General features: G+C 41.2%; 1 protein-coding gene across 7 annotated transcripts in view; it reads right to left on the bottom strand.

The window, feature by feature from the left end:
* Positions 1–24,633, bottom strand: part of ATP8B4 (ATPase phospholipid transporting 8B4 (putative)) — a 227,926-nt gene that overhangs the window by 16,323 nt on the left and 186,970 nt on the right. For 6 of the 7 annotated variants that reach the window (XM_037054604.1, XM_037054605.1, XM_037054603.1 and 3 more), the window contains 5 exons: positions 20,810–20,957; positions 17,853–18,036; positions 16,000–16,223; positions 4,309–4,392; positions 1,109–1,354 (listed from right to left, as the gene is read on the bottom strand). In XM_037054604.1, the coding sequence (XP_036910499.1) occupies positions 1,109–1,354; positions 4,309–4,392; positions 16,000–16,223; positions 17,853–18,036; positions 20,810–20,957 (886 nt within the window). The remainder of the gene's footprint in view (positions 1–1,108; positions 1,355–4,308; positions 4,393–15,999; positions 16,224–17,852; positions 18,037–20,809; positions 20,958–24,633) is intronic. The other variant, XM_037054609.1, reaches the window with a different exon arrangement.

Below are 24,633 nucleotides of genomic sequence, written 5' to 3' on the forward strand. Positions count from 1 at the left end.
GTCAGATGGCTTTCATATGGACTTAATGATACTCGCTCAGATGAGCCAACGAATGGAAAAGATGCCCTTTTAAAGCAATATGTTTACATTTGATTCCTTCAATCTAATAAATATTTATTGAGGCATGAAGAAAAAGTCTGGGCTTAATGAGCTCTTTTGTTGGATGTGAGCAGCTAAGATTTATAAAAGATTGGTTACAAATCTTTTTGGCTAGGAAATGCTCTGACCAAAGGCAATTCAAACTCTATAAAAATTAAGCCCTTGATTGATACTTTCCCCTTAAAAATAAAAACAAGAAACAAACAAAAACCCCAAAACAAAGACATAAAATGGAAGTCACATTGCTTGCTGTACCAACCCAGAGCTACAGATTTTAATGGACAGAAATCTTTTGTGAGTTCTTATATCTGATAGTATTATTCATCACTTTCATTAAAAACGAAATAGAAACACAACTCAAGATGTCCAGTGAAAGAAGATCAATGGAACATCAAAAGTCATCCCTGTCAGATTCAGAGGTGCCACAGATACACCACTGAACTTCTTGAATAATTCCAAGGTTTTAATGCCAAATAAACTGTAGATCTCACTTTAAAACCTAGACATTATGAAGTCTTATAGAACCCATGGGAAAGTTTCTCTTTCTGTCATAAGTAGAAAAAATTTCTTTTTCAAACACCAGAAGGAAATAGTAGTATAATCATATCTCCTTACTGAGACTATTCAACCCCAAGAAGGGATTCCACTGCGAGATTTCTACTAATGTGGAGGCTACAGACAGCTAATGTTAATTTCCTACATCTGGTAATTTATGTTAGAGCTTCTTGTTTCTTTCTTTTTTCCCAGTTTCATTGAAAAATAATTAACATATATCACTATATAAGTTTAAGGTATACAGTATGATGGTTTGATTAACATACATTGTGAAATGATGACAAGAACAGGTTCAACTAGTATCCATCTCAGAATATGTAGTCAAAAAGGAAACCCCAGTGATCCTATGGGATTCTTTCTCTCCCAAGAAGTAGAAAAAACTCAGTCAACAATGAAACAGAAGTTTAAAAGTTATGAAGCCACCAAGTTAAGACGTTTTCACCATCAGGGTTACCTGCACGCTGACCACGATGACCAAAGATGTGGCCATGGTGACTGCGAAAGACTGGTAGTCGGCAACATGCTGCCCATCCTCTCCAGCCATGTTGTAAAAGGCCCCATAGGGGATGAAGAAAAGGGTTAATGATGTGTAGATTCCATGTGCCATGCAGATGAGAAATTTACGCTTGTTAAAAAGCAGATTCAGCTGTCCAGGTTTGTAGAGCTGGGGATGGTCCATGCTGTTCTGGTCACTTACATCCTGCCAACAAAGTGTTAGTTACATCAGCAGAGGAGGCTTGTGGAGAAGTCAGAGAGGCCCTGAATTCCCTATCTCCAGAAATAGCCAGTGCGTATCTAAGCATGCCCTCACAAGCACTAGTCATTATCTTGTTTCCATTCCCTCAATAACCCAGAAGATACTAAAATGATCCCTATTTTATAAAGAAGGAACTTGAGTCTCCAAGAGGGATTCATGAGAGGCTACACAGCTCTTATAGCAGAACCAAAACTTGACTCACATCCAGAGGTTTGCCTTCACTTTGAAGTTTCTTTCCTGTACTCTCCTGCAGCTGCACTCATGATCGCGGGATTCTAGTACACCATGTGCCGTCAGTGGGCCTCAGGGTTCATTGCCAGGGAAGTGAGTGGTAGTGACTAGGTGATGGCAGCAGAGAACTGCAGAGTTGGAATTGGCCAATCAGAGTTCTTAAGTTGGGGATCAGAGGGGGATGGTGAGCAGCAGTAGGGGATCAGGGAAAGAGAAAAATTGCATGTGGGATTCCAGGTGGGAAGGGAGCTGAGCCTCAAGAGCTGAGTCTTCTACCCAGTGAAGATGCCAAAACTATTCAGGACAAAGAATTGAGAAGAGAATGAGAAGGCATCGTGTTTGGCCCCAACAAGGGTCCTGGGACAATCTAAAACAGTGTTTCTCAAACTTAATGTGCATGCAAATCACCTGGGGAGCAGGTTAAGCTTCAATAGGTCTGGGGTGGGGCCTATTTCCAACCAGCTCCAAAGCTGATGACCACACTATGAGCATCAAAGCCAAATGCCAAAAGTAAAAGGGATGGCAAGGACATCACAGAACCACGAGTGGAGGAGAGGCAGCTGAAGAGGAAGGAGCATAGGCATGAATGAACTATGTGGGCAGACCAAGTTCCGCTTCCTGCTTGTGGGATGGCCTGAGTCTTGCTAAGTGGGGTCCCATGGAAAACACTGACATATTCACTTCAGGAAGTCCTGTTTTGAGACGCTGTTAGGAGCTTGTTTCCTCAGTTCAGTGACTGGTTGAGTTACATACACAGGCTTTGAATCCAGACAATCCTGAGTTCAAATCCTGGCTCTGCAATTTACCAGCTGTGTAGTATTAGACTGTTTAATGAACCTGTCTGAGGCTCAGTTTTCTCATTTCCAGAAGTGCTAACAACAGCACTGGCTTCACAGGATCACTGTCATCATTCAACAGGTACGTATTCTGCAGAGTTCTTGCCATACCTTAAATAATAAATAACGGGAGCCTCTATACACAGTAAATAAAATGAGGAGAGTAACACTAACAATGGTAGTAGTGTAGCAGGCTATGAGTTAAATGGCCTGGTGTTAGGCTGAATTTTATCACCTATTAGCTTTAGGGTGGTGACTGGAACCTCTGAGCCCTGGCTTCCTCCTTAAGATAAGTGATCTGTAGATAATCACTGAGGCCCTTCCAGCAGAGCCTCCATGATGTGATCAGTGTAAGGGCCAGAGTTGACAAAGCAGGGAAGGAAAGGACTGGACACTCAAGAGGATGGCAATAGAGGCCTTATTTATTTGTTTGTTTGTTTGTTTGTTTGTTTTTCACATTGCACAATCACCATCTTTTCCCAGAATCTGATTTATTTTATTTTATTCCATATTCTGAGCAGATGCAAAGTACCAAGGAAAGAAACACTTGCTAACGTGGGCAGTTGAAAATGACTTACATCCTTTATAGCTTGGGTTTTTAGAAGTCTCTGTGTAGAATTCCATATAATACACCATTCACAAATGCCATTTTTACATATGGATAGTGAGACATGACTGACTACATAGTCACAGAATGAGAGAGTGGAGTAAGGTCATAATGTGAAGATTTATATTTTGCAATAGACGACTTTGGGCCAGAAAATGAGGCCTAGCAAATGGGTCTAACAACAGCCTGGAGAAATCTGGCTTCCTTAAAAATACTTCAAAAAAAATTTTAATAATACACTCTAATCACATGCCATGGCAAATCCTCTGGCTAGCCTTTCACTTCCCCATGTGCAGCCAGACTTCTCCCCTTTCCAGGAAATACCCTCCAAGGCTCTCCATGTGCCAAGGAGCCACCATTTCTCTCTTTTCTCAAGCATTGGAGCTAAAAATAAAGAACACTGCAATGCACCTCGTTTTCCATGGCTGGGGCCCTGTGTCTTTCTGCCCCATTGGGAGGGTGCTCTGCCCCATTAGGGGAGTGCATGCAGTTCCTGTTCTGGGCTGTGCTGGCCAAGGGAGTCTCATCGCAGATGCTAGTTCTCTGCACTTCCACCTGGTTCCCTGACTTTGTATATCATGCCTGATTCTCTACAGTTTCGGAGGCTAATACCGCGCTTGTAGCTGGCGAGCCACAAGGCACTAGTTCTGAGGCATATTAATAAGTGACATAAGAAAAGTAGATAACTAAAAGTACAGTCACAGGAGTCAGGGAAATGCTGAACTAAAATGCAGTTAAAGAGACTATTTCCTGTAGGATGCCTCAGAGCTCTGAGATGTTGGGGTACGAATGTGGGGTTTGAATCTCTAAGGCGAGAGTAGCCAAACTTGGGCCAGAGAAACTTCTGGGGGCAGTGGAGGGACAGGGATATGAAAGGGTTTTTGACCCATGTTGTATCTATTAAAACAACTGTACTCCTAAGACTTTTCCTATGACTTGTATTTTCTAATTAAAGAACAGACAGTGACCAGAGGGTAGCAGGGAGGGAGATAACAGGGGAAAGGAGGGGAAGGGTCAAGTCAAGAACATGTATAAAGAACCCAGGGACAAAGACAATGAGCAGAGGATTGAATGTGGGAGATGGGGGTGGGTAAGGCAGGGGAGAGTAATAGGGGGGAAGTGGGGACAACTATAATTGAACAATAAAAAAATTAAAAAGTTAGAAGCAACTAAAAGACATCAAAAGAACAAAATAGCTTATAAATATAGAAATAAACACATACCTGGTCAAAAATCCCCATGGCTAAAACAGGAAGTGATGTGTAGACAATGTTAAAGAGGGTAATGAACCACTGGTCATAGACAGTCTAAAAAGAAAGAACACATCGGTGAGAAACATGATCCCCAGCAGTGAGGACGTTTACTTGTGGGCTCGTATATGAAATATCTCAATTTCCTGAGGTGGGTGAGAGTTTAATTTTGGAGTCAGACGGACATGAATTCTCCCCCAGGCTCTGGCTCTAACCATTGCCCTAAGGCAGTTCCATTGCCTTAGTGGGACTCTAGATCTCTCTAAACCTCCATCCATTTCTTCATATTAAAATGAAGCCATCCTCTCCCTGCAGAGGTGCAGTAGGGGTGAGAGGAGATGATCTAGAGAGTACACTGGACAGGTTTAAGACCCTGAACTCTTGTGGTAAACAGTTATCTCATTATCCAGTTTTTCAATGGCTTATAATGAGTCCAATGATCTAGTCTAAGTCCTTTGCAAAGATCCACTAAAATCTTCAGAGGAAGATGCAGAAATAACCCGTCAGCCGTACCCTGTGCTCAAATGGAGTTCCTTCTTCAGAGTGGCTTAAAGTAAGGTGGACATGGAGCTAGCTGCTCAGGATATTGCATATAAACATGATAACAAAGTAGCAAAGTGAGATAATAAAAATATCCCTTCACATCTATATAGAGTACTTCCTTGCGTAAGCCTCACTAAAAGTCAATAAGACATATACAACAGGTATTACTGTATATCTCTATTTCGTTAATGAGTGCATAGAAATGTAGAAACAGAATCTTTCAGAGTTACAGAGCTTAATACAGGCAAGGACAAAAATTAAAACCCAGATCTCCAGCTCCTAAATGATACATTCTACCACTATTGAATGAACTACATATCACTCGTTCATTCAATATTTATTTCTTTAAAAACCACTATGTGTCAGGCACTGTTCCAAACAAGGGGGTAATTCAGCCTGATCACTCAGATAAAAATTCCTCATGAAATTTGCAGTCTAATGGTGGCAAGGAGAAAATAAATAAATAAATAAATAAACTTATTTATTTTTAATAGATATATATATATCAGTGTTAATAAATACAAGGGAGAAAGGGGGAGTAGGAAATGTGGGAGGGATGTAGTTGTAAAAAGGTGACGAGAGAGGGTCTCACTGAGGAGTGACATTTGAGCAAATGTAGTAGCCATGTTACAGAGTCCCAGTGCAGAGCAGGAGTCTTAAAAGGGTTCCAGATGCCAACTCCTGTCTCCCCCAAGAGTCTACCAGAACATCAGAGCTTGGTCTCTCATTTTCTTCTGATGAGTAAATGCTGAATGCATTTACGCATTAAAGTTATTGAATATAACTTTACTTAAGCATATGAGTTCATCATGTCTGCTTTCATGCATCAGGAGACACGTGAAAAATGCTTATTGCAGCTTGGGTCGTACTGGCCCCAAACCAGAAACAACCAAGACATCCACCAGGTATAGAATGGAAAAAGCACTGTGATACTATATTGACATAATGGAATACTACAGACTCGTGAAAAGGAAAGAACGCCAATTACATCCAAAACCAAGAATGAATAAAAAATATAAGTAATGCTGAGCAAAAGAAGCCAGAAAAAATGTAATTCCATTTCAAAAAAGTTTAAAAATGTGCCAATCCTTTCTAGTTTGTCAAGAGATTCACACTCACGGTAAAATTAAAAGACAAAGCACACCATGATTATAAAATGTCAGGGTGATGGCTACCCGTAGAGAGTTGTGACTGAGAGAAGATGAAGGGAGTCTCTGGAAGTTTGGCAACACTCTGCTCCTTGAGCTGGATCACAGTTAGGTGGGTGTTTGTTTTATAACTTGTTAAGCTGACATTTATGTGTTAGGTATTTTTTTGTAGATTCATTATATTTTACAATTGAAAAAAGAAAACACATGACCTTGTTTAGTCATAGCCTGGCAAAACTTTGGCCACACCCCAGGTCAATTAAATCAGTATCTTTGGGGTAGTTTAAAACTTTTGCCAGGTAATTCACTGCGGAGCCCAGATTGATTATTTTGCTCACTTTGATCCCCAAAAAAGCAGTAGCTGACACAAATCCTCCACTACTTGGTGATGGCACGAGGGCATCTGACTTCCATTCTTTAGACATGGACATTTATTTCATGATTGCAGTTTGGAAAATACAAAGGGGTGTACACGGCCAAACTGAAATTTTGTAGTCCTGGGCAGAACCTAGCAGTGGTCAAATCGCTCTTCCTCCACCTCATCTACTACCCAACTTCCACGCACAGAGAGAGATGTTTTCTGGTATGAGGAAGAAAGCAAAAAAAGAGTCTGGTAAAGTATGGCCTGCTAAACTGTAAGTAGTTGATGGTCTAGCATAAAATGCCAGTACCATCACACACTGGCTAGCACTAAAACCTACAATTGTTTCACAGCAGCATTTGTAAGTTGGCACTCAGACTTAAAGCCTCATTTCACAACTGGAGCAAGAGAGGACAAGGAGGGGAAATCCAGGAGAATAAAGCTTCAGTGAGTTTTGCAATTTCTTGGAAGAGTTTTTACTGCCACTTAGGATCACAACAAGAAACAGAAAATTAGCTGGTATTTACTGAGCACCTGCTATGTACCTGGCGCTAGTTCCAGGGCTTTACATATACCGACTCATGAAATCCTCACAACCCTATGAGGTCAGTTCTACCACCAGCCCCAAATTACTTGTGGGAAGCCTGATGCCTCTCAAGGCTGGGAGATTTTCCAATGTCATACACTGAACATAAATATTTTCAAAGTATGATCTAAGGAACTTCTAGAGGACCCACAATCTCAAAACTACTTTTACGAAGATGTTCATTTATTTGTCCTTTTCTCTGTTCTCACAGGAATGAATATCACTTGTGATCATACAACCAACTAACAGCAGAAGCATATATGAGAATCCATGCCAGGAACCAAGTCAGAAATCTAATCTTTTTCTCCCTTTCTCCAATACCTTGTACCCAATTAATCCCCAAATCCCACTGATTTAACCACACCAGATGGCTGGTGTTCCTGCCCAGCCGTTCCTCACTTCTGCAACTTTCCTCCAGTTGTCCCCTCTGCTGGGAGGCCCGTCGTCTCACTCCTGCCTCTTTCACTCTGATGGATCCTCGAGGGGTCAGCCCATGGACAGGTCTTCCAGGAAGCCTTTCTGAGCCCCAGACTCCTGAGTTGGGTCCCAGCAGCTCCTCAGCAGTCCCCTGACACTCCACACCCTCACCTCACTGCTTTATAATTTCAATGTACAATTATGTATGTGCCAGTTCCCAGCACGGCCTCCACTAGACTGCAAGCTCCTTGGTAGCAGGTTATATGATGTATACTTCTGTGAGCATAACTCAGTGCCTAGATTACGGTTATTATTCAAGGAAAGGAAGCTAGTGTTTTAAAGAAAAGGCATTGGAGTCAAAAGACAGAACTGGGTACCCTTGTGTAAGACACTCAACCTCTGTGAGTCTTAGGTTTCTTGATGATGAAATGGGGATTCATGGGGATTCAATGAAATGACTAATTGCCAGCACAGTAGTGCCTGACAAATGGATAGCGCTCAATTAGTGAGCACTTTATTACGGAAAGGAGGAAGAACAGACAGAGATTCAAGCCTCAAATGGTGTGTTTAATAGGTAAATGAAAAGTATACGTTTTTCACTAATTATACTTTTTTATGAAAACACAATTTTTTACTGCTATAACTAACCATACATATGTATTTCTATAATGAACTACTATATTAATGAAATCAGTAGAAAATCAGAACAAGATTTAAAGAGAATGAAGTACGTTGATATCATTAAGCATTTTTCTTATGAATTCTTAGTTATATAGATCATTGTTTACTGTAACTGCAGTTTTGTCTCAGGCTCAACCAAAATGAGTTCATCTGAGTCATTCACCTAAAAAAAAAAAACAAAAAAACACCTTTTCCAGCTTTTGCATTGGCTTAGCACAGTTGAGGTTTAGGGGCCTCCACAAAAATTAAAGTCACAAGCAGTTTTCTTGCGCAACGGGCTTCTTCCTCCTCTTGCAAGAAATCTCCACCTACACAAATTGCTATCCTAGTATGCTCCACTTCTCCTGAAGGTCCTTAGATATCCTCAGAAAAATTTTAAGACGCCCCTCTGGTGACTAGGACCCACTGAGAGGGGCACACTAGCCCAGATCATGACCCAAGTGGACCCCATCCCTGATTCTTCCCTTCTAGGTATTCTCAAGCTCTCTACCAGCTCCACTACCCACCCACCCCCAAGCACCAAGCCCATGCACACATGCATGCACATGTATGCATGCATGCACACATGTGAGTTGACCAAATGTCCTAATGATTCATTCCTCTGGAGCCTCTGGTGTAGGAAGCATTTTGGCCTGAGACTAGACCCTTCTAATGGTGCTGACACTCTAATGTTGGGTAACTCAAATCGTTTATATAAATGAGGATGTCCATTTATATACTATTTGTTATTATATAAAAATATTGAAACATATATATTTTTTAAATTTGCCCTGGGGCCTCTGTCCTCTTAGGGCCAGTCATACCACCTTGACTTCCAAATTGTCTGTTCACCATCTCCAATACTCTAAATAAGAGAGAAGCCATGCTCCTATGAGATGTCACTGGTCTGTTTGGAGCCATACAAGTGTCTTCCCACGGAGCAGAAAAAAAGGAGAGGAGAGTTTCCATTTTTTCAAGTTCACTGTTTTCCTATTTAAGGAAAGCTCCTCCTGGCTCCTTTCTTTGTGGGAGTAATTTATCAACCATATCAGCCATTTTATAGAGTAAAAATACTCCAACTACAAATTACACTCTAAAAGCTTGGGAAACACAAAATCAATGATTTATAGAATCCCACATTTAAATAAACCTTACTAAGGCTCTTAAACAGTTACAAAGGGCTTTCCACTCAGAGACCAGTGGCTTAGCTCTTTGTTCACACAACAGGATGAGCTGAATCTTTGAAGACACGTATCCCTGTGTTGCTGTGTGTTGCAGGAGAAAACTGTATAATAATATTTTTCCTTTTTGGCCTTAAAAAACATTTGTCATTTAAAGAAAAAACATTTTGGAATAAATATGAGGTGCTTGGCCTCAGCACATCTGTTACTGATTTGTGTAATTAGCAGAAACCCACTAGCAGGATCCAGGAGGAATGGCTGGAGACCCAGCACCCCGCCCCTCCCTGGGTTTCCCACCGAGCACATCTGGAAGGCGGGGTGCGGGAAGGAGCCACCAGGCCAGGGTGAGACAGGCTCGCAGGTAACCAGATCCATGATGTCATCAAAGCCTTGAGATTAGTCGCACTCTTTCACATCACTCTCCAAACTTTTCAGCGTGAGTTTTCTTATATTGTTTGTCAGAACTAAAGTTTTTCTGACCTTGACAACATAATTGTTTCCATATCACCAGAGAATTAGAAAAAATACACAGCTCTGTATCTCACTGACAATGATAAATTGTCATCAGATAATATCATCTCACAAGTACACAGTGCCAGTAGTTGCTTGGTTTCAAACGTGAATTTCCTAAATAGGGCTTCAACCAATGCTGTTTTCGTTCTGGCTCTATACCTGGCGGGAGATGGCTCATCTTTATTAAAAAATCCTGAGGGCATAAAGTGCCTTTAAGATAAATTACGCACATAAATAGTGCACACAACCTGTCGTGGACTCCATGAAACCCATGTGGGCTTTATAACAGTTTAGGATAAGGCATGTCCTTAAAAAGGATCCATGATCCAGCTTAGGGACTTATTTGACCTTTTTTCAAACCCCTCTGGTCCAGAAATCTGGTTGGAAATCTCATCAGGACAGATTATATTTAAATTGCATCTCAGCAGTAGTTTGGTTGGAGTGCTTGCTGGTAAGGTAACCTCAAGCTTCCAGATGATTCCAGGAGGCAGTTTGCCTAGAGACAGGCCTGGCTTTCTAAGGGCCTACATTCTGGGAGACACCCCCCAAGACAGCTTTCTCTCGGTAAGGAGTTCGTTTTCCCCAATAGTCATATTGTACTGACTGTTTCTGGATGTTTCTCCTTCAGTTTAGAAATAATGCAAACACGTTCCTGGGGGAAGAAAGTTTAAAAATGGAAAAAGATATAGCCATTCTCCTTTCCAAGACTGTGACAATTTGAGTGTCCACTTATCTAGCAGAGTCCACGGAGCACTGGCAAAAGAGTCCGAAGACATGGGTTCCAATCCCAGCCTTGCCTACCCCTGATTCTTGGCTACTGGGAGACTCGGGTTTCCCCTCTCTAAAATGAAGGGCTAAACTTGCCATTCCTTGCCAGAGCAAAGATTCTAATTTTTAACAAAACTTACACTTTTTGTTTTGTGTCCCAGCCGTTCCTCAGGAAAGCAAGCAAAAGGAGTGCGGTGCTTCCCAGGCATTCTTTCCCCATGTGACCCAAGCAATCCCAACAGAGGCAAGGTAATACAGTTAACAGAGGGAAGCCCGTAAAGCAAGCACAACCCAGCCTGCATCACATCCTCATTCATCTGGCAGGTCCTAAGTGCCATCATCCCACAGGCAGTGAATGATACCACCCACTGGCCCTTGTGAGTCTCACACACCACAGCTGGATTGGCCTGCACATCTGCCCCAGCCCACCTACCAGGATGGGGCATTGGATAGAATCTTCCAGGGATGTCGTCAGAGAACAAGAGCCTGGCTAAAGTTTACCAGGCTCCAAGAGACCAGCCAACGTAGTAAAGACAAAGCACATGTCACTTCATTAAGTCATTAAACTGGTGTTTTTAAAAGTCAACATTGTATGTAAGAAAGCACAATCTGTTTACATTTGGTCAGATGTTTGGGGCTGCAGAGTGGATTACTTCAAAACAATCTGTTAAGAGGTGTGGGGAAGAAATATTTAGGTGCTTATAAATCATACTGAGATTGGACAGGGTTGGCCCCAAGACATGGAGCATCCACTTCTCAAAAGAGTGTTTTTGAAATTTAATTCAAAAACACTCTTGGTAGAAAAATAAGAGAAAGGTGACTATGGAGTTATTCAACATCAGTTTCACATTTATGAAAATAAAATTGTTCCTAGAATGTAAGTTCCCTGAGGAAAGAAACTATACCCCCCCAGCTCACTCTGGTGTCCCCAGAGTTGGCCCTACACTGGCACTCAGTCTATTCTTGTTTAATGGATGAGGATTCTAAGACAATACGTTCGGTGTTGGAGAGTGTGCCTGTGCCTGTCTCATTCCTGTCGGGATGGACAGATAAGTAATGATCAGACCCACCAAGCAAGGACCTCTAAACACACGCCTGCTGTCACCAAACTCTGCCAGCCCTAAAGTTCTTACCACTAACTGGCTCCGCCTTGACAGGGAGCCTTCAGTTCTATTGAAGCAGGTCAGGAGAGGGTTGGCAGGGGGTAGAAAGACCTGACTGTCGATTTTCATTAACAGACTGGAAGTAAGCAGCTACCTAATGGGTTTTAGAGGCTAAAAACGCCTTGTCACCTAACACGTGGTTTTGGAAGCCCAAGCCAACCAACTGATCTCAATGGGGGAAAAACGAGTGCCTGCAAAAACGTCCCCTATTCAAAAATCCTCATTCTCTGCAGACTAGTGTCTTTCCCAAATATGTTGTTTTCTTTTCACTTGCTTCATTTACCAAATATTGTCCTTAGAAAACCAGGACTAAGAAAAAATGCCAGTTGATTTTTCAGTAAAACCTGTTGCTAATCAGGACCTTGTAGTGAAAAACAGGGTATGGAAGAGAGACAATGACCCCAGTTCCCCATCAGAGTGGATCTCACAGCCAGTTCTTGTTACCACTAACACACCAGCCCACCCGTGTGTTGGAGGCTGGGGAGCCCTGGAGTCTCCATCTCTACAGTGGAGTAACACCTGCTCCAGAATGCACTGCTTGCTGTAAGAAGCACCATGATGTAAGACCTCCCTTCAACAAGGTGCAGATTTTAAAGGGTGGTTCTGAATGAATTGATGTTAAATGCAATTTTAGAAATTTTAGAGGGATTTCAAGTTCCGCCAACTGCTGGTCAGCTGGCAAGTGTTCAGGTGGGATGGGGAGGGCTTTCCTTCTTTTTCTCTACAGTCTCACACCTTCACACGAACCAGTTCTGGAATCTCTGCAGGCAGCCAGACTTCCAGGCCTCACCTCCACTTAATTTTGAATATATCCATGTACTCACTTGAGATTGAACCCCTCAGTTGTCTCAGATCCTCACACATTTCTCCTTTCCCATGCTCTGGTATTAACTTCAATTACAGAACTTCTATTGGACTTATTTATGCAATTCTTTATTTCCCAATGAGAAAACAAGTTCCAGGTGGGTAGGGACTTGTCCTATTCATTATTTTGTTTTCTCTTCCCAAGACAGTAAACAAGTATTCCTACTAGACATCTGACAATGTCGTATGACTCAAGGCTATGGGCAAGGAAAGAATTATTCAATTTAAATAAGAAAGATACAAACAGCCCTGACTGGTGTGGCTCAGTGGATTGGGCATTGCCCTGCAAAGGGTTGTCAGTTCAATTCCCAGTCAGGGCACATGGCAGGGCTGTAGCTCAGGTCTCCAGCTAGGAGCATGCAAGGGGCAGCCAATCGATGTTTCTCTCCCTCCCTCCCTACCCCTCTCTCCAAAAATAAATAAATAAAATCATTTTTAAAGGGAAAGATACAAACAGTATGGTCTCAGATATATAAAAGTTCATATATATGCACATATTTATAATCAGAAAGAAACTTTGAGGATAGTGGAAAAGATTTTGCCAAAGTTTAAATGTAAACTTTCCACACTTTGGCATACAAAGCAGGACTCTTTTTCTCCTGTTCTAGAGTTAATTAAGAAAATGGAAGTTTCTGATAGGGTGAAAAGTAAATAGCTTGTTTCTCTGGGGATAGGATTCTTAGCATCATTTTGTCTTCCAGGCACCTTACTGCCTCAAAAACACTGAAACTAAGAAGAACAGCAGGGTAATGTCAGGTTTGGAAACCACTGCCATACAGACAGATACTCCAGAATCTCCCAAAGTGGGTTCTGTATGGCTCCTGGTCTACAGGACGTCGTTCATGTTGGGTGGCATGGGGGGCGGATGGGGATGAGTCAAACCTCACTAACTCTAAGACACTATATACTGTAAGAGAGACCATTATGGATGCCAAGATTGGACCAAATGAGGACTCTAACAAAGCTAAGATAGCAAAGGGCTGAATCCTTAGTGTGAGAGTAAAGGAGAAGCAAATCTGTGTGCAGAAAGGGCCTGCAGAAAACATGCCTACATCAACACTAGTACTAGCTAAAGGGAGAGACAAGAGCACTTCTCCTAAAAATGGGAACAACAAAAGATACTCACTAGATTTAAAATCCAAATTCAGAAAATCCTGCAACAGAGAAAGAGATTTCAGGTAGGCAATGCCCACAAGAAATGGGCAGAAGCCACACAAATGTTCTGTGGAAAAAAAGAACTTCAGGAATAATGCCCTCAAGATGGCAACATCAATCATTCCCGGCAACAGTTCCCCTCACTAGAAGATGGCTGGCAACTATCCACAGACAAGACACCACTGTGAAAGTCCCAGAGCTGAGGGGACGAGGCTGAAGCACCACCCTGAACCAGAGTCAGAGACGGACCACATCCGAAGGAAAGAGGATCAGCTACACTCTGACTGCATTGCCCCCCACCGGGCTGCACTGAACTGCACCAAGAGGATCCCTCTGGGTCTGTGGTTTCTCCAGTGATAAGAAGAGAGCCCCAGGTGGACGGCCACCTCTCCCAGTGCTACAGGAGACTTCCTGGGAGGCACATTCCCCCTCCTGGGAATCACTGGGGAAATCTGCAGAGATTCAACCAGCTTTAGATAGAGGTGGAGAAGGGGCCAGGGCTTGCAGCAACCAGCACTCAGATCTCACTCTTGGTGGATCTCATTCCTGCTTGCAGCAATGCTGGAGCAGAGAAACCCCAGCCAGGGGTTCTGCCCATCTGCAATTCCCTCAAACACTTCAGAAACTTAATCACAGACAGGTGGTGTGTCTTAGGACTTAGGACAGGTGGTGTGTCAACTGGGCTTGACAATCAGCTACTCACATCTTTAGAGAAATCACTGTGCTCCTTGCTGTTCTCTTTTTAAATATGACCATTGGCAAGAGACTTAAAAAATCTAATTGTTTAACATCTGACTGACCAACTTTATTAGATCCTAAAAGCAGAGCAGAAAATCACCTACATATAGAAGTTAAAACTCATTGGACATAAGTTTCAACTTTACAGTTTTAATGGACACAACTTTGTCAGTGAACCTACCTATTCAAGCTCGGTGAGTCTGTACAATACAATTGTTAACAACTCTTCTGTGTGAAAGAGGTCTAGGTGAGGATTAAGATGTCCCTTAACAGTTTTGTAATTTTGTAATTTTTGTACTTTTGTAATTTTTCAAAAGCCTCAAACCTTTGCAACATGAAAGCTGGATCTCTCAGAAACACCACTTAGCAAATAGCCTTGCTTTGCTATTACATGCAGGGAAAGTGACTTGCTTGGGAAGGCCAAGTCCACAGGCTCATGTCTTTTGTTGGACCGAGGTGGAATAATGAGGAGGTGAATATCCCCATCCGATGCTTTCTCAAAGTAGAGTCAAAATCAAGATTCACTTTGCTTTAACTGTCCAAAAATTACCAAAAATAATCAGCAGTCTGCTTTAGCTCTGAGAATGTTATTTTTCAGAGTGAAAATTAGAAATGGGTGTAGGTGTGCCTCACTTGAAAAAATATCTCAACTTCTCAGAAAAAGGAAAAAATGGATGAAGACTATTCTCATTATGAAAAGGATTTGTTACTCTCCGTTGGCACATTTAAGATAACAGAAAATGCCAAGATTTCATTAATGGCAATTTTTCTGGACTAACATGACTGAAACAAAATCAGCTTCTTGAATGTCACTGAAACCAGTGATTAAACCCAAGGGGAAAGAAGAGCAGTTGAGGAACTCTCTAATAAGAACTATGGCTACCATTTCATTTTCAAGGATAATGTTTTATTTTGTTGTTGTTTAAAAGAATGGCATAATTTTTAAATTCATAAATATTTTTTACTACTATAGGCCTTACATTTCACAACTGACACCCAGGGTCAAATCTTGATATTCAAGATATGGGGTTAAGTAATATTCTTCAAAATGAAGATGGCTGGATATAAAAATAGTATCCTAATTTACAAATTTGCTAATTTTTATCACAATCAACATAACCTATATCTCTTTTTTTTTTAAGTCAATGCACTACTGCCTGAACATCCTTGATGTCAGGGTAGCAATTACTTCTCCCAGTATAAGATTTTCACATTCAGAGTGTTCGGTGAGTGACCGTCCTCCCAACAGACATGCCTCAACATTTCTTGTTATTGTTTCTCAGACTTCTGAGTTAAAACTCTGCATCAAGCTTACCTGTCATCCTACAAAAACACTTTAATAAAAACATAAAGGAAAGAGTACTCATTGGTTGCTATGCAAATAGAAATAAATAAATAAAATTTCAGCTAAATATATATATTCTTCTTGGGTTCAAAGCTCAAGTCAACTATCGATTACATAATTTCCATAGTGTCCCTGTTTATTAGTAAAATCTGTGAAGAACAGTCATTTATAATCCAGGGGATCTTATAAAAGAAAGAAAAGTACTTTTTTTTTTTTACCAACCTGGGCTGAGAAACCACAGAAGAAACCAAACCAGAAATGCACAAGTGTGAATGCAAAATTCTTATAGAAGAAATAGCATAAGAATTTGCACATGCGGAAATAGGACCACCTTCCATGAACGAGGAGAAGCCTTTGGAGGTATCTAAACTGAGCAAACGAATAGTCACTGGCTAAGACTGCCTGCAGTCCCTCCTGGCCGCTGATTCCAATGCCAATGTGAGCACCTAAAAGGGAAAAAGGGAACACTTTTTACTCCTCAAAGACAGACATGATCTCTTTTTGTTTGTTTGTTTGTTTTGGGTTTTCTATTTTATTTTATTTTTTAAAATATATTTTATTGATTATACCATTACAGTTGTTCTATTCCCCCCCTTCATTCCCCTCCACCTGCACACTCCCTCCCCCACCATTCTCCCCCCCCTTAGTTTATAACCACGTGTCTCAAGTTCTTTAGATTCTATATTTCCCCTACTATTCTTGCCCTCCCCCCTATCTATTTTCTACCTACTGTCTATGCTATTTTCTGTACCTTCTCCCCCCTTCTCCTCCTCCCACCCCCCTGTTGCTAACCCTCCATGTGTTCTTCATTTCTATGGTTCCACTCCTGATCTAGCTGTCCTCTTGGTTTGCTTTTGTTTTAGGTGTGGTTGTTAATAACTGTGTGTTTGCTGTCCTTTCACTGTTAATATTTTTCATCTTCTTTTTCTTAGATAAGTCCCTTTAACATTTCATATAATAAGGGCTTGGTGATGATGAACTCCTTGAATTTGATCTTATCTGAGAAGCACTTTATCTGTCCTTCCATTCTAAATGAAAGTTTTGCTGGATAGAGCAGTCTTGGTTGTAGGTCCTTGGAATACTTCTTTCCAGCCCCTTCTTGCCTGTCAGGTCTCTTTTGAGAAATCCGCTGACAGTCTGATGGGTACTCCTTTGTAGGTGACTGTCCCCTTATCCCTTGCTGCTTCTAGGACTCTCTCCTTCATTTTCATCTTGGCTAATGTAATTATGAGGTGTCTTGTGTGTTCCTTCTTGGGTCCAACTTCTTTGGGACTCTCTGAGCTTCCTGGATTTCCTGGAAGTCTATTTCCTTTGCCAGACTGGGGAAGTTCTCCTTTATTATTTGTTCAAATACAGACATGATCTCTTGTGGAGCTTGCCATTCCTATTTTATGGTATTACTTACTTACAGAAAACTTACAGCTATAGCAGTAATAATTTTCACATATATTATCTCATGATGCACCCACCATAGCATAGGTATTTTTTTCTAGTTTTACAAAAGAGGACACTGGCTCTGAGAAGTTCAGTAAGTTGTACAAGGTTTGACAATTTCTAAGTGGTGAAGCTGGGACTAAACCAAGTATTGGGACTGTGAAACCAGTGTTCATTTCTCTATACCACGTCCTTTTCTAGCCTAAAAATATATAGACTATTTAATTACAGACAAAGAGGGTTTTTTCTTCTTCTTTTTTAAAAGATTTTATTTATTTATTTTAGACAGAGGGGAAGGGAGGGAGAAAGACAGGGAGAGAAACATCAATAAGTGGTTGCCTCATGAGTGCCCCCACTGGGGACCTGACCTGGCCCTCAGCCCAGGCATGTGCCCTGACTGGGAACTGAACCAGTGACCCTTTGATTTGCAGGCCGGCACTAAATCTACTGAGCCGCATCAGCCAGGGCACAAACAGGTTTTTTAATGAATGCTAATAATGGCAACCTCACTGGATTTAGAGTATTAATTTTAGAACCACTTGGAAAAATAAAGTTGTAATGGAATCTCTTACATATTGCCAAATGCTGAACCTGAGGACTCCATGTATGTATCATGCCCCACCAAGCAAACGTTCTCTTACTTTTGATCATGCTGACATCATTGGCTCCATCGCCTATGGCCAAAGTGACAGCATTTCTGTGTTTCTTCACCAACTCTACTACTTGGGCTTTCTGGAGCGGCGTGACCCGACAGCACACCACAGTCTTACACATGCAGGCAAGTTCTAGGAGATCATTCTTGACATCACTTTCTAGAGCATGAGCCTATTATTTTAAAAAATCCAGAATAAGACAAGAAACAATAAATCGGAGCCATCATTTGGGAAGTTGATTTCTTACTTCTAAAGTGATTTCTGAACAGTTTAATTCACTTTGACAAGTCAATTGTTAATTCAGGGTCACACAGGTAACAGCAACCAACTATAGTTGTGAGTATTAAGCTCCTCCTAATCACTAAGGAATTTTAGAATAAATATTAAAGATACAGTGCCCTTCCATGTCCTCCTTGACACATTACCATGCTGAACTAGAAAGAGATAAAGTTCAATGATAGAGAAGTTCCAGAGTCTCCCAAAATAAGGAAAAGCAAAACGTAGAACCTATTCACTACTCTACCAAGTTTAGAATGAACTAAAAAATGGTGTTTGTTCTCATGATGGAATTTCTGTTTCCTTTGCATTATTGTTTGCTATACTTAGTGTTTGTTGTGGTGGTTAATGCACAGGTCAATGAAAAGCAGACAATCTGGAGGTCAGCCCTTAAAGAACATAGTAATTAAATCAGAAGAGACCCGTGCAAAAGGATGGCATGCAGGAAAAGGTGCTGCCTCCAACACGGTTTCCCAACCACTTCCACCCTTGCTCCTCTCCAAACACGTAACAGCCTTTATGTGTGCCAAGAAATTACTGAAAAAGAGAGCATAATCCCTTGTAATTAACTGTGCGATTTTTTTTAGAAAACATCTTGCTATACATTATGAGACTGACGCGCTGCCTACTGCGCTAAGAGGGAACCTTACATCTTGCTATACATTAATTAATAAACTTTCAGTCACTGTATCTTTGAATGAATCTTTAACAAGATATTCATAGCTCCTCGCAATTGCCCCCATATTCTTTTTGAGTTCTGTCTTCGACCACCACCTTTAAGTTTTCTCTTTACTCCCATCATGCCAAATTGCTTATTTTCGTAATTTGACAGGCTCTTTCTTGCCTCTGTGCCTTTGCATTGCTGTCATCTCTACCTGAAAATATCACTCCCTTCAGGAAGTCTTCCCTGACTTTCCCATAAGGAAATAAATGTGGCTGCCTCTTTGCTCTCAGAGCACTGTGTTCATTCCTCTTTATAGTATTTGCCATACCCCTGTGAGATCAGCTGTTCCACCAGATGGCAATCCTTAAAGCAAGGTCCATGTTCTACTTGCATCCTATCCTCAGACTCTAGTACTGTGGCCTAGACATATTTAGTAAATGAAAATGGCATGAATCGAAAAATCGGTGAGTGACTATAAAAACATGCACTGAGGGAGATAATTCTCATGTCAAAGTCTACAATTCCAAGGAGAAACTGAGTTAGCATTCTCAAATATAAATGCCCTTTCTGAAAGAGAAAGCACATAACTGGTCCAGAATGGTCCCTTTTCTTTCTTTTCTTTTCTGTTTATTACCAGTGAGTGAAAACTTAGATTTTCCAGCTCTAAGGAAGAGGATTCTTTGCATTCTGCAAAGCAACAAGATTTAAGCAAATTGCAATTATAATTTTTTAAGGCTTTTGACCATATTATCAGAAACATGGTCAGTTCTTAAATGAAAAATGACATTTCATGGTTTCACAAGCTTCCAGCATTGAAGCTGAAAAGGTTCTTGAGTACCTACCTTAGCTCGTTCAGCATATTTAGAGACAGAGAGAGAATAGTGAGTGCTATCACCTAAGTACTCCAACCCACCACACGTTGGCTTCTGCAAGCCTGAGGGAAAGTCAGAGGGCAGCCCATTAGGGATTCTTTCTATAGTGTGGTCCCTGGGCAATTCAGTTTGGAGGCCACCAGCTCCAAGTCCCAGCTGACAGGTTTATCATTTTCAGTTGCTATTCGTTTGTGCAAGGGAGAAGTTCGTGTCATCTGGACAAACTTTCAACTGAGCTTGGCCTGCAGCTGAGCTCTGTAACTTTCCATGGTGTAGAGGGCAACACATCATTACGTCTGGAATCCAGCTGGATAACGCTCTGAGCACCAAGAGCTAACAGAGAGCTGATCACAGGGAAAGTACAATATACTCATATCCAACTTCTTTTGTCCTCTAAGAAAATGTCTAAAAGAAGATACATTTATTTTCCACTGTCCAAGAGAGAAGAATGATCATCAAAGTGGAAGAAAAATAGGAGATTAGCTCTTTTTTTGCATATAAATGATCATTTCGCTGGAGTCCAATCAGAGCTTTTGTTTTCTAAATGAGAAACTCAGAGGAGTGTTTTGATATTTGTTCAAGATTTGGAACCTGAACTGCATTAAAAGTACAATACAAGTTTATTCTATTATGACAAGAACCAGATTTCCTAATCAAAGCAAATTGTTTGGCATTGCTCTAAAACGCTGCTATTTAGAAAAACCACCAGGGGTATCTTAATGGCAATAATTTGGTGTGGTAATTCTATGAAGGTCGTGTTGTATTCCACAAATCACAAACATTAGCAGGAGCAATAAGTGTAATACATTCATCCAGTTGCATTATTTCAATTAAATAACAGTGAACTGTGACACTCTCCCTTAGAAAAGCACTTAAACAATACTGCTAAACGGTCTATAGTCATTGAGACAAGATTGATATTCTATGAATTCCGCATTTCTTTGGCTCCTCCCTTCACTGTGGAAGTTCAAGCAATAATGTATGAAAGACGTAGTAAAAGTTTCCTTTCCCCTCACAAACAGGAAATGATGGTGTATGCCTTGTTTCCAGCAGTGCCATTCGTTTGGAAAACACACAGGAGACAATTATTGGGGAGAAGAAAAAGAAAGAACAAAAGTCTTCAATGCACTCACCAAACTATGACCATTTATGATTAAGGCATAATCTCCTGTTATGGTTTCTTCTATAACCGGTTCCAGTTCCAGCTGCTGCTTTTTTTCAAAAACTACATGGCCATTGGAAGAACTTCTGTTTTGTCCAAACACATTTTCCTTTGCTTTTCTTAAAGGCAAGGGGCGGGAGAAGAAAATCATAACAAAGTGTACAGAGCATATCTTTTAACGCTAATAAGAGACTGGCCTAGAGGTAAATCCATTTCGTCACGATTTTGCTAGGCGGCGGCACAAGGTTCAGTTTCAGTAAGCGAGTTTAGTGATCATTCTTTGTGACAGAGATACAAGAGCAAATTTCCAAATTCCAGGAAGTAGGAGGGTAAACATGACACAAAAAGAATGATCTCGAATGTTCTAAATTATTTAAAGCTAAATCACCATCTTCATCTGGCCTTGAACTAAGGGCCCTTGATGAATTTGGTATATAAGGTTGTCTGAATTTCAAGGGTTTAAGAATCACTGATCTGATGTGTGATATTGTTAAATAATGAAAGGGAAAGGCTAAAGAAAATTCATGGTATCTTCTAGGAATTCCGGAGCATTTATGTAGTAAATTAATTAATTAATTTGTAGAATGATGTAATACGATCCATCTTGTAACAGCAGGCTTCTGAGGACAATAAACTTGACAATAAAACAAACGATAGCATTTAAAAATTGGCATACACATTATAATATAAGGGAATGTTTTAAGTGAACATTGTACTCATCCATTCAAACAACAGAATAAGTTTTCTGAAAAAGAAACTACGGACACCAAAGTGTAGTGGATTATTCCAAATGGAAAAGCCCTCCAATGTCCCAGCTCTGATCCCAGTAGAATAATCCTGCCCACATTCACCTCTGCTGTCTAAGAGGAAGAATATATGGTGATTCAACACCCTTACACAGGGCATTTTGCTCCCTTCAAATGATGCTTTGAAACAAAGGAAAATTTCTTCTCTGAAGACCTTTGGGTGACTAGCGACAGAGGGCAAGCAGACTCGACTACAGAACTCGCAGCCACAGCCAGAGAGCTACCCAGCAGACACTCCCCGAAGAGGAACATCGAAGCCACCAGCACCCCAGTCCGCAGCTCGCATGTTCAAAACGAGTGCCCTGGAGAAAATGGGGAGCGAGAGACAGGCCAGAAAGCGGATGTTTGGGCTTGGAGCAAAATGAAATGGTTCCCTGAAGATCTACCCTACATAGAAGATATTTAATAAAATGGATTTAGGCTGTAGCTCCTCTGAAAGAAGAGAGTGTTCAATGTACAAAAGCAATCATTGTAGTCTTCGGCTTTCTGTTGGAAAATGCAACACTAATCATTTACATGCTAAGTTAAAAAAACAACAACAAAAAAAACCTTATCTGCTGGCTCAACATCTCCTTCTGCTGTTCAGGGCCCAAATCACAGCCTGTGCTTAGGAACCCAAGCCACCCGAGGTGACATAGCCCTGGCTCCAAGGATGATATTATCCATTTAGCGGAATCAGAGAAAAAGGTTTGTAAAGTCAGAGTGCTATGTGTGAAATTCAAAGAGCCAAGGTGGGGTGGGGGAAGGAGAGCAGGCATGAAAATTACTGTTTGAAGTGGGAGGACCAGACTTTTGCCTCAGATAACCACGTCAGGGAATCCTCTTCACAGTCAGGAAAATTTACAATCCCGTGTAATGAAGAAAGCCAGAGAGACGAATTCCTCAGAAATGAACATTTCTCTTACAATGTTGCAGAGACCCTAAATGGGGTCCTAAGAACGCACCAAAAGGCAAACATCTCCTGAGGCTTCCTTTTTCATGAAGTTCTCACTCGCTGTATAAATGACTCAATCTCTGTTTTCCCCTTGGAGAATGAAAACATTCCAAAGAAGGGTGAAGTTCATAAAAGTATTGGCTGGAATTTTATTTACTTAGGATTTCCCCCCCCCAAACTGTCTTCCTAACATCTCACATGAACCCACTCCAGGCAGACAAGGGACAGCGTTTTCTAACTCTGCCTCAACTCCCACTGCACTCCCTCCACACAGGCCAGCCCTCCTCACCAGACTGGGCTCCTGCATTTCCAGACCTCTGCCCACACTCTATAGCTGTCATTTCTTTTTCTTCCTGGAACTTAGCTCTTCAAGTACCAGCTGGTTTTCACAAAAACAATTTACTAGAAGGGCAAAAACTATCATAACTCCGTTCAACAAATATGAACCATACATTTTTGCAGGCACAACACACAATGCTTAACCACAGAATACAAATAACACATGCTAAAACAAAAGAGTGCCTGTTTCTTCCAGGCGTTGTAATGAAGGGCAGTCTATTACAATGCTGGCATGCAGAAATGCATTAATGGTTGGAGCAACCGCGGCATTCACAGCCCCATGCCACCACAAGAAAAGCAAAGCCTGGTTAGGCCCATGTTGGCTTGCATGCAACCTACAAAGAAAAAGAGATGGTAGAGAAAAGAGTCCTTTTGGCAGTCCTCTTAAGGCACTCTATATTCACACACAAAATGGACTTCTTAGGAAATGGATTGGAATCATGATAGCATGCTTAAAAGAAGACAATCTTGACTTTGATGTGAGAGCATTGAGCTGGAAACCTAAAGACCTGGGTTCAGGTCTAAGGTCTGCCTCTGACAGCTAGCCCTTTGGTTAGTCAGTGACAGTCCCAGGCTACAACCCCACTCTTCAAATTCCTAGTCTTGATCAAGTACACCAAATAGGTTTACCCATAGAATCTGTCATAGGCTGTCTCTAGGTTGAGACAAAGACACAATGACAAAGGAGCAGTTAAGGAACAGTACTGCCCTGGCAACAGGAAAGGGGGAAAGTGCATGAAATTTTTATTTCAAGCCCTAGTTCCATCCCTTACTACCTGTGTGACCTGACGACATTAAACCTCTGAACCAAGTTAGAAAGTGGTTTTTTTATTAGAAACTGGAGGAATGGTACCCACCAGTCAGACTTGTTAACACCAGCTATGAAAACTCGGGCAGTTCTACAAGTGTGTGCTAGATCTCTGAGATTATGTAGAGCTTTAAAGTTTTATCATTTATGATAGGAACTTAACTTACTAAAATGCTTTGCCTGGGTCACTAGCCATTGGGAATTAGGGACAAGATGCATTTTGTTTGGCCTGTATAGTATTAAAAAAAATCTGTATGAGTTTGCGGATGAGATGATCTTTGCCTTACCAAAGTCCCCACTGCCCCCTACTGTCTTATCTATTGCCCAGATTACACAACTAATGTTATCTTCCTTCTCTTAGAGCCATTTACATTTGTAACCCTTGCTCATTCATGCAAATAATTTTTTACCAAGTAGGTGTTCAAAAAAATACAATGCATATTTTGTTGATTAAGTAGGAAATATGGAGTTCCAGCCAAGATGGAGGCATAGGTAGAAACCCTTCACTTCCTCTCACAACCAAAAGGAGGATAACAACCAATCTAAAATCAATAAACAACCAGAAGCACCAGAAAAGCAAACTGCATGGAAATCCAAGAACCAAGGAATTAAAGAAAAATCAACCAAAACAACCAGACCAGTAAGGCAGACTCCATGGGCGGGCAACTCCAAGAAACCACACAGTTAAGAGGCTGAGGGGTGGGGCTGACCACCAAGCTATCAACTGATTTCTCAAAAGAGACCTTACAGGCAAGAAGGGACTGGAAAGAAATATTTAAAGTCATGAAAGGCAAGGACCTAGATCCAAGATTATCGTATCCAGCAAAGCTTTCATTTAGAATGGAAGGGCAGATAAAGTGCTTCCCAGATGAGGTCAAGTTAAAGGAATTCATCATCACCAAGCTCTT

Source organism: Sturnira hondurensis, unplaced genomic scaffold, assembly GCF_014824575.4.
Source record: "Sturnira hondurensis isolate 20B ecotype Veracruz unplaced genomic scaffold, ASM1482457v3 Scaffold0008196, whole genome shotgun sequence".
In the NCBI taxonomy this organism is placed as follows: Eukaryota; Metazoa; Chordata; class Mammalia; order Chiroptera; family Phyllostomidae; genus Sturnira; species Sturnira hondurensis.